The sequence below is a fragment of the Trachymyrmex septentrionalis genome, unplaced genomic scaffold, assembly GCF_001594115.1.
Source record: "Trachymyrmex septentrionalis isolate Tsep2-gDNA-1 unplaced genomic scaffold, Tsep1.0 scaffold31, whole genome shotgun sequence".
Classification (NCBI taxonomy): domain Eukaryota; kingdom Metazoa; phylum Arthropoda; class Insecta; order Hymenoptera; family Formicidae; genus Trachymyrmex; species Trachymyrmex septentrionalis.
Window position 1 is genome coordinate 1665923 of NW_017305474.1, and position 11732 is coordinate 1677654.

At 37.5% G+C, this 11732-nt stretch overlaps 1 protein-coding gene across 1 annotated transcript in view; it reads right to left on the reverse strand.

Moving 5' to 3' along the window:
* Positions 1–11732, reverse strand: part of LOC108749736 — a 46758-nt gene that overhangs the window by 14220 nt on the left and 20806 nt on the right. Inside the window, exon 2 of the mRNA XM_018488666.1 lies at positions 1848–1968. Coding sequence (XP_018344168.1) covers positions 1848–1968 — 121 coding nt within the window. The remainder of the gene's footprint in view (positions 1–1847; positions 1969–11732) is intronic.

The following is an 11732-nucleotide window of genomic DNA, read 5'->3' on the forward strand; positions in this document are numbered from 1 at the left end:
AATTTTGTACTACAAAATATTTGACTATTTATTAACGTTAAGGATAAAAAGAAAGTCATTTTGATTTTTTATTGACTTTTATGCCGTTCCATGGGGTTGGAGCGTATTATATATCTAACATAAACGGGACTCTTCAGGACATACTTCGAACGTCTAAAGATGTCGAGTGTTGCGCGGAATACTCTACTCGTTTTCGCGAAATCGTACCTCTTTGCAAACGCGACGGCACGGCCAGGCGCGACGAATGCGAAACGAGACGAGGCTCGCGGAAAAATTTCTCGTAACGAGTTCGTCGACACGGGAAAAGTAAATAACATCGGCGCGCCGTGGCGCCTCTCGTTACAGCTCTCTCGCATCGCGGCAAGATGTCCCGTTTCTGCATGGCCGTTTTTCTTTCTCGAGACGCGACTTTTATTGCCCATCCTTCGTATCGATCGTCGAGAGGCCGACGTCGTGAATCGTGAAACCGAAACGCCGCGCCGAGACTTGAATGCGCTCCGCCGAGTCGCGATGACGTATCGACAGGCCGCGGTGGAAAACTGCATCGTTACACCTTCCTCCACTGTCCCGCTCCCCGCCGTCTGCAACCCCGTTTTCCGCATTTGTTTTTGTTGGATACGTACCGCGAATATGTGCGCGCGGAGAAGGTTTTTCACTCGTACGCAAAACCGGCGCATCTCAGCGCGAACCTAATTCGTGGAAGAAGCGGAATTCCAACTAAGACTTTGAGAATAATTTAATTCTAAAATTAAAATTGGATCGATTAGATCAGCGATTGCATATCTTACTCGATTGTTTTTTTTTTTTCTTATAAAACACATATCTCGGAGAGATCGTGCGATTGTAAAGAAACAATCCTCGCGCAGTTCTTCGCAATAATTCTTCGTGATTTATAATCGCTAGAGAATCACTCCTTGTCGCGTATTTTTACATTTGTTTGATTTGTTAAATAATCGCAGCAATTATTCAATAAATAAGCGATAACATTTATAAGTTAAAAACATTTTGTACTTGTGTTAAAATTGGTCCTCGTTAAATTTTTATGTTAAACTCTTTATATACTCAAGTATTAATTTAATATAAATGTGATTATATTATTTAAATATTTTGTATAAAATTAATATTTAACATCTCTTATAATTAGCATTGACATAACTTAAGTAAACGAACAAACATAAATAATAATATAGTTTTAAAAAATAATATGTTAATTTTATTGAAAAAATTTATACAATACTTCTAAAAATTTGCTTCCGAATTGTGCAAAAGTGTTACATTTATTGTGTTACTTTTTAACATATTCATCTTGTAATAAATTAACACAAAAACTTGGGCGAACCATGGGATATAACAAATGTATGAAGTGAATACAACACAAATTTTCCAACTGTTATTAGAACCATTATTATTATTACAAACGTTCCCAAGTAGCAAGTTAACATTATTCGTCATCATTCCTGACGTCAAAATAACATTTATGAGAATATTTTGACGTGAAAATAACGACAATGACATCTGCTTCCTAAGTGGATATCTCGAACAATCCATTGAAATTTTTGTATTAATTCAACACAAGCTGAATACATTAAAAAGTAACACAAACATTACAAAAGAAAAAAAATAACACAAAAAATAACATTTGGAAAGGAATTTTTGGAAGCATATTTCTTCATAAAATTAATATTTATAATAAATTAACGTTACATTAATTATTTATTCATTCTAGAATGGGTAAGTTCGTAGAAAATAGGAATATATGCGTCGCATAAATAATCTTCGCTTCCGCGAAAGTTGCTACGAATCCGACTTCTAGTTTGTACACGGTAGGAGAGTTAAGATGATCTTACCAGCAGCCTGGAATACATGGAGGTCCCGTCGCGTTCTAAATTTCTGTCCATCGTGCGACAGCTGCACTTGTTTCAGGTACTCTCTGTGCGCTCTCTCGTACTCGGCCTGGCTCACGTTCGCCTGGAAACAAAATAGCCATAATGGCTTCCTTAAAGCCTCATCATCGGCTCAGAAACGGTCGCTTATGTAACGTTGCGTGTATAATAGCGGCGGGACAATTACAACGCACATATACGGCGCGAATAAAGAGTAACTACCGGAAGCGCGTTCTTGCTTCTTGGAACTTTTACGGATAGAAATTTATAAATGTGTCTCTCTGCGCTCGTTCGCCGTCTTATTCTTATTACGAACGCTGCGTACAAAATGCTGACGATGATCTTTTTAAATACGAATGACACAAAAAATATTAGTTGAAAATTAATACAATATACATCCGTGTTCATAAAATAACAATTTTTTTATAATTTTTTTTATAACTATCAAAATAATTATAAAGGCCTCAAACTGGATGGTTGCTGATGGAATGTCAAAACTTTTTGCAGCATTACTCATCACGATTGAGATTTTTGTATATATAATTATTTTGATAGACCAATGAAATCATTTTCAAACCTGTATTTAGCAAAATTTTTAGATACTTCAGCAAAATAAGGTTTCCGTAGTTTATTAAAATTTTTGAAATGTTACGACACAAAATAAAACACATAAACGCAAATAAAATGCTCGGAATAACGTCATAATCTTTCAGAATTAACATTTAAGTTTATCTCTCTAAAAGACTCTTGCTCGACGAGAAAAAGTTACAAAAGTTTCCTCGCGGAATTCAAAGATGCTAAATAATATAAATAAGAACCTCATTGTGATTTTTCATCGCGATTGAACCACCCAAGATCTCGGCGACTCTCTTTCAAGAGGCGCTTGACGAGGTCGCCTGAACTTTCGGTCCATTTAATTGATTCCCTGGTTACGTCGAAGGCGAGGTCGAACCTCAAGAGCGATAATTACTTCGCGGACGTGACATCGAAATTATCTAATTTTCTGGGGTCATATCCTCCGAGCGCCAACGGCGCTCTTCTCTCTTTCTCTCTCGACCCGGTGACGTAACAGCCCTTTTCTTGCCTTCTCCCGTCCCTCTTCTGAAATCTCACTCACCCTATCTCTTTTCTCACCGTCCCACCCTTCGTGGTTTTTCTTAGTCGCATCTCTCGTCTTACCCCGATCCTACCCCGTTACCGCGCTCTCCTCCCGGTTTCTCGGTCGTCTTCCTCGAACCCATTCGAGGCTACTGTTTCACGGCGACGGCGATGAAACAACCAGCGAGCGAGCGAGTGAGCGAGCGCCCTTTTCCCTCCCCGCCACCGCGATGAGAAAGACCAGACAACGACGAGCCGGCGCTCGCAAAATTAGCTCGTTGAGGCCGCGACCACTGGCGCGGCTCAGCAGACGGAGGATAATGGACCACTGGAGGGTGTGAGAACTCTTGTCCGTCGGGTTCAGAGTCCCGATTCTACAGTAGGAAACTATCTATCTTATGAAGGGCGATACTCTTATTATTAAGAACTCCAATTTATAATTCTGCATATGCGAATGTTGTTGTATTATTATTATTATAATTAAACGTCGTTTTTAAATTAAACGTCGTTTATGCAACTAAAAACCGTTATTCTTTGCATAGAAATAAATATACTAATTAAGTCAGTAATTTAATTTGGCGATTCTGGGAAAAGAGATCTGGCTCGATAAATAAATGAATAAATTTAGGATCATCTGTATGCACTCATCCAGAGTTAGATGTAATTAGATTACATCGATAAACGTGATTTTGTCGAAGAGAAAATATATTAAAAAATTTTATCATATCGAACTTTTTATTCCTTATAACTGTACTAAAGGTATCATAAGGAGACACTTTCTAAAAATTGACACGTATTTGAGATTATTTAAATATTCATGTATTTTTTAACAATAATTCTTTAAATCCAATAATTGTTGTTGCAGCTGAAGAATTATTGTTAAAAGAAAAAACACAGATTGCCAGAAATATTTCAGTAAGTAATTTCACAAATGTCAATTTTTAAAAAGTGTTTTCCAAATTAGATCCCAGCGTAAAATCTTGTGTCCACGATGCTAGAAATCGCTCCGAAATCTGAGATTAATCAACGCGATTAATTGGTCAATCATTCATTCTTCATTATTTCTCTTAATTGATTATTCTCGATCTAACATTACGAATTATAATTACATGTTAAATCGTGTGGAATTCACTTCTTTGTGTGCATCAAATTAAATTATTGCTCTTGGCTGTATGTGTGTGTGTGTGTGTATGCGCGTGATCTAATCGTTACGTTATCATGCGGAATCTCCGCGAGACGAAACGTATCTCGGTCGCTGCACCAAGCTGCAAAACTGCGCCGTCGTCGTCGTCGGTGCAACGAGCGGCATGCAGTGGTAGCCGGAAGTGGCGCCGTCGAAGCGAGCAGGAGACGACGATGAATCATCGTGCGATCCGCGAAGAGGCGCGTCGCGACTTGACGCCTCCGCAGTACCTTTTTACAGTCACTTAACCGCTTAAGAATCGCTTAACCGTTCGCCCGGCCCGGTTCCGGTCGCGGGATTGGCGCGCGAAAACAAATTTTTAGATCACCGCGCCGCGGACGAACGCGGACCAAGAATTGCGCCGCGATGTGAGCGAGTGAGTCACGAGAATCTCCGGGAAACGGCGGGGCGTGCAGAACTCCTTTTCGACGATCTCAATTTTTTTTCAATTATTACAAATCGCCGAATTGATTTCCGTGAATGCGACGCGAATGTCCTCGCCAGCCGCAGGGCAGGCAGAAGTGGAGTTATTCCTAATCGCTATCGATCTCTCGTATTGTATGCTAATGTCGCGGCCACCGGAGAACGCGTCTTGAAATATTAATCACGTCGAAAGAAAGCGATGGATAAAGCATTTATTACCGTTCTAGGGTAAGCTCTTTAAAAATATGCACTGGAAGAAAAAAAAAAAAGATTGCGATTAGCATAATTTATAGTCATTCTTTGAAACAGTTATTCACTTGTAATTATTTTAACCGTGCAAATATGATCAATTGTGCTATTAATAATAGTCACACACTGCTTGTTGAACATCTTTAGTTCTTTTAATTTAATTTAATTATAATTTATTATTGGGCTAATGTTCACTTACTGTAAGTTAAATGTTTACTTAGTACTATTAAAAAAAAAAAAAAAAAACGTCTTAACGTATTTTAGTAACTTTCCCCCAGTGTATAATTATACAATATAACGGCAATTTTTACACGTGTTACTCGTCACATTAAATTGAGTTCCTTTTAAATCCTTGCCGTTTCTCTTCGGCAACACGTGACACGCATAAATCTGTTACGGTCCGGCACGGCGCGGCGTCACGTCGCGTTCGATACTTTGCCACACAAAGTTTTATGCCGATATTAACGCCCACGTGGGGACCTGTCACGGCTGTCATCGTCGCGATGTCCACGACGATTAGAGAAATCATCTGTGACGAGTGATATATCGTTTCTTACCGCGGTAAAGTTCGAAATCACACGGCACGCAGTCGATGGACGGGGAGTTGTATCGTGGGAACGTAGGAGTCGCGCGATCCTGTTATATTATAAATAATGATAATAAATAAGACATTCGCGGGGGCCAGAAACTTCTACGAGTGTAGAAAGCGCATTCTTACGATCACCTGGCTATATTTTAGACAAGAAATGTCTGCTTTAACTTGAAGTTTTCAATATACTTACGATAAATTCTTGAGGAATGATCTAACCTATCGTTGTTTTTTTTTTTTTTTTAATATTCGATATCAGTAGGTATTTGAATAAATTAATAAGGCTCGCGCAAGAAATTTTCCCTTCCAATGGTTGCTAATCACCACTGCCGCTAGTGTCTTAAAATTATTTCAATCAAGAGGAAGATAAACTATAAATTACGCGATGATTACGCGAACGTGCAGAAATTACATTTATCCGCTACGAGTTGCAATTTGCAGTATTATATTGTAAATGTCCGCGTGTTAACGTTAATGGATACCCTATAACGTTAATAGACCCTCAGCGACCCTCTGACGTTGTGCAACGTTATACCAATGTTTCTCACGTTTATGCAAACGTATGTGTCTGCAACGTGACGGCAACAGGGAGGAAGAAAGAACATCCCGGACAACATAAAGTCTAAAATCGGGATATAAGACATCTTTAAGATGTCTTATCGGTCATTTGCTACAACAATACAATTATCATTTTTTAGTTACTTGCAGAAAAACAATGACAATAAAAAAAGAACACTCTGAAAAATAGCGATGTGAATTTAACATTTAACATAATATTAAACGTTAAATTTACATCGCTATTGTTAAATTCACAATTATATAAATACCGCATGCGGTATATATAATATATGTCTATATAATTCTTATTGTGTTGCTGTTAATATTAACACCATGGTGCAGAATTATGGATTTAACACCATGGGTTTTAAATCCATACCATGATGGTATTGATATAAACATCAGAGGTTTAAAATTCACACCAATTTATTGATGTTAACATTAAGCGGTATAATGAGAATTATATAGATTCTATATAAGTATTGAATACATACCAATATTTTTTACAGTGGAAAACAAAATAAAGACAGAAAAGAACGTATTTTAAACAAAATATTTACTCCTCTACAATCATCGTACCAAAAAATTGCATTTCAAATTAACATGACAAAATTTTAATGACAAAACATTAAAACTCATTTTTGGGAAATTTTGTGTTTTAAGTTGTATAGCAAACGAGTTGTGTTTATAGTAAACGAGTGCTGTATTTCGATTCTGGACTTTTGTTCTTTGAGGTCTCAAGACGTACATCCCCGAGGAAAGATCTCGCATGTAACTTCCGGTGAATAACCAATGGAATATCCTCTTCCCTTGAATAACGGGGGCGATCTATTGATCTTTTTGAATACGTAATTATTCATCCGTGAATTATGCAGATCCTCGAGAGAATCCTCAAAGGATTCGCTCCGCGAAGAGTGCGTGCATTGTGCAACGTCGCGGGGAGGTGTCTCTCTTCCCACGCGTCCCGAGAGAGACGCGCTTTGACATTTGGATTTATTTATTTATTTATATTGCCACGTACGCGTTCGAATGCGAGACATCTTTGGGCGCCGTCCTGGCTTCGGTCCGAAGCCAGGAGCCAGGAGCGCAGGTCTCAATTTTGTGCAACAAGTATGTCCCGGATGTCTTCAATTGCCGGAGCCTTCCGATTGGCGTATACGGCCAATGACAGATATCCGGATGCCCGGATAATGGATGTTTCAGTGATGCGCCGAACGCTTCGGATGCAACGGATAATCGTAATGAGAGACGGCCGCCGGCGATGCGTATGTACGCCTCACGTTAGCAGAAAACCATTTACTTCGGCTATTTATACTGCTAATGAGAATGATCGTAAAGCGCGGCCGGAGCCTCGCACTTCTCTCAGTGAAAAAGAATCGTCGTTTCCAGGAGCTTAGTAATCAAGCCTAATTCGTCCGATTTCTTTAGTCGCGAACGTAATTCAAGTATCTTCATAACTTCATTGAAAGAGTAAGGAAAGATAATGTTTCCGTATAATTACTGGAAAATATAAATTTTTATATCCTGTAGAAAGATATTCTTCTCTCATACACTGAGAGAAAAAAATGGTTACAGTAATACATAATTTAACTATAATTTTTAGTCATTTTTTGTGTGTCAATAATTATATATATTTTTTATAGAATTATAAATATAATTATATTTAAAGATTATACGTTTCGCGGATTTTTTCCGTGTCCAGATCCATTCTTGGAATGCCAACGTTTCGTGAATCTTGCAGTCCACTTCATCAGTATCAGGCTGCTCCTCGCCCTGATGAAATAAACTGCAAGATTCACGTTGGCATCCCAAGAATGGATCTGGACACGGAGAAAATCCTCGAAACGCATAAACTTTATATAGAAAGATCCTGTGAAAGAAGCCACAAGAATTTATTATACTTATATTATTACTATCATTATAGCAGTATTAACTATAAAAATGAAGCTCCTAAATATAATTATTTTATCATGCAATTATAATTAACAAAAACGTCTCTGAAACTTTTAAAAATAAATCTCACTCTCGATGATTGAAAATTAAACCACTCTTTTTCAAGATTACTCCAATTTTCACTTTTCAAAGTGACATTCTACTCTAAAGGATTTAAAAAGATACCGAGCACTTTCCTCTCAGTGAATTAATAAAGTGCATTTGCATAAATTATACCGTTCTATTTTGAGTTCTGGCTTTTCGATAAAATAAAAACAAGTGACCAGAACTAACAGCAATTTGTTTTCAGTACAAGCGTAATCCAGGTCAGAAGAATTCCAAGCGCGTCTTTCCGGATTCATTTTGCCGAGATTTAATTATCGTGACTAATAACGATTACACAAGTAACAGTAATAATCATAATAACAGTAATAATCGAGTGTCCCTCTAGTCAGCGTTCTTATCCTTATCTCCATCTCAGTTTCGCCGTTATTTAATCATACCCGTCGAGTCCTTCCATCGACGACGTTCGCGCCTTCCTCCGTGGTCGCTGAAAAAAAAGCGTGAGAAATTTTCACGCGACCTCACGCATTTACGCTTTACGGGAACGTAGTCGACGTGGCGTAATGCTGCAACGTCGATTCCCTCTTTTGTTCCCCTCTGCCTCGTATGTACGCCCGGAGAATGTACGTACGAGATATGACGTTTTGAGAATAAACACGAAGGTAAAATGCAGCACCATGCCGTGAACGGGTTAATGCGTCGCGCATTCCCGGACTTCTATGCGCGCAGGCCGTCGTTCGTCGAAAGCTTTCTCTTAAAATTTAAGCCAATCATAAATCTCGTTAGCGTCGATTCAAACCGTACGGTGGCGTTTATTATCGCGTCGGCCTGCCTTTGAATCATTTCCTCGACATCGGGTTTTCGGAGCGAACTCTTCAGGAACGAGGGCGTCAACGAGGCTGACAAACGTACACGATTTATTGTACCGCATCGAAATAACATACGTATCGTTAAGGAGTCATTAACTCGGGAATAGTCATCTGGGGTATTTTTATATCTCACTTGTGAAAAAAATGTAAATTGAGGTAAAAAATACTGTTTAACGTATTTTTTTTTTCCTTTCTTAATAAAACTATTTTTTAAATATGCAATTTCATCGAAAACTCGCAACAAAAAAGCATTATAGTACTTAAAATCTTTATGTCTTTAGAAATATTGTCATAATAAGCAGATTATTCCGTTTAATCTATTAATTCAGTTTTTACTTTTTTTTTTTCAGAAAGTGTTAAAAACATATCCATAATGTTTCTCAAGTACTAATAAATTGAATATCAATCAATAATGTATAATATATTGTTAATAATAGTAATTTTGATTTAAGGGTATAAAAACAATGTGATCTTTTAAAAAATTAGATGATTACTTGACTGATCTTAAATGTAAGATTCCTTATAAACACCTTACTTAACAGTCGACGACATCGCGCTTGTCAAAATGTATAAATATTGAATTATGTAAAACAGTGTGATGTTTATCTTCTTGAACTACCTCTTTCGAGGTTTCTTTATATTTTTTTTTTCAAAATAAATACTGATCCAGTAACTACTATTCCTCTCTATAAATAAAATTTTGATTATGTAACTGTATGAAAATAAATATTTTATTTAATATTAATACTTTATTTTATGATGTATCAAAATTTTGTATATATTATATACATTATATAAATTAATTAAAGCTAATAATAAAATATTATCTTAATTAAAAAAACCAATTAAAGAAATATCTGTCAATTCAACGGCGGCTCGCGTCGACTCGTTCATCGCGGGGTTATCGAAAGAGAGAACGAAAAAGACATAATAAAGACACAATGTTTTCTACGATGCACTAAGCCAGATCGTAAATAACAATTTAGGACCATAAATTCTTCTCTAAATGCCTCTTCTCCATTCGTCCGTAAAGAGTAGAAATTTATTCGTCGGGGTCCTGTTTATCGGGACAGATCGAACGGATCTCTCGATTCGTTCACAGATTTCTATAGATCCTTGAAACGACCACAAATCGTCAAAAATTATTTTTCGATATGCGCGATATAAGATTCATCGCTAATCTCCCGCGTGAATAATCTCTAGCGCATCTCGAATCACGCGCGATTACGTAAATATTATTTAATATCGTCTTGCCGCGTGCGGAATCGAATAATAATCGTCTGATAAAAAGAAAAAAAAAACGATTTTGTTGAAATATCTAAAAATTTAATTAAATACATATCTGAAAATAATTTTGTTGACCTATCAAAATAATTACGTACACTGAGAAAAAAATTGTTTAAATTTTAATAAATACTTATTTGAATAGTAGCTAATTAAACATTTGTTTACCGTAAATAAATATTTACTAGAAAAGAAAAAGATCGTTAGATCAAATTAATGATTCTTTTCCAAATAAAGATATCTTTATATTTAGTGAATATTTAGTTGAGACTATGTAAACAAAAATACACACAAATGATTTATTGAAATTCGGAGTATTTTTTTAATGCAGGAGTTTCAAGCATAACAAGCAATGCTGCTGAAAGCCATTTAGACATTTTAGCAACTAGTTTGAGTATCCCACATAACCATTTCGATGGTTCAACAAAATTAATTTCAAATTCAGTTAAATTCTTAAATACTTCAATAAAACTTCTGCACATGTAACAATTATCTTTGTATCACTCATAATCGGATTTCACAACTTTCTCGACATTGCTTCGCGATATCCTGGGCCTGTGCTTCATCGAGCATGACGACGATGTCGGGATCGTGAAAAACGGTACGGTTCATATTCCATAGTCAATTTAGAGAGTAGCATCTGCAAGATGCGCCAATTGCCCAAGTGCTCCCGATAAGTCCGACGGAGCTGTCAGCGCATTATCGCCGCAGAAATCCCATAAATATCCGGCGAACTTGCTCACAAACATGCCAAGGCTTTATCTTTCGGAAATTTATTCGTTCCGCAGCCGAACGTGAGCCGTGAGATTCGAATGGACGATCACACGTTATTGTCGTCGTTAACGTCGTATATAATAAACGTAGCATTATAATAATAACATAACATCACGTTGCAACATAATATTACGCTATTGATTTTCTTCCCTTTTTCTTTTTCCGAGAAACAAAATTCATTCGGACAAATAAGGTCCGTCAAAATTGCGTGACAGGAGTATATATATATTTTTTTATCATTATTAAATTAATTTACATTTATCGCACTATCGTACTCGTTTCTCTCCCAGTCTTTATCGAACGTATTTCTCCGCGCCTCTTCATTAACGTTGAATTTATTACCTTAACGTGCAGCTCTTATTATCGGGTATATAATCGCCTTACGTATATGATACCGCCATTGGTATTACCCGGATGGTATTTGACGTCCGTCCGACGCACTGACGTGCTAAAATTAAACGCATTTTCCTTCAACAACACTGCGCGCGCCTGACGTTCGTAAATTCCAACAAAGTACGCACCTAGAACGCGGGGGACGTCTGTTTAATGAGGCATACGTTATACAACGCAGCCTGTGGATCATGATAAATTACGACACGATGCGCGCCGCGCGATGAAGTTTCTAACTGGGAACAATTAATGGCTAACGCGATTGACCGGTTGACTTGTTCGCGGCTGGCCGCCGTGAACGGATGCGACGAAATCGCGGGACAATCTGTACCAGAGAGATACAATTATCGCGGTTCCCACGATTCAATCTCTCTCGCCTTAACTGATTAGCCGCGGCTCTCTTGTACCCCTCCCCCTCCCCTCCACCCCCCTCCCCC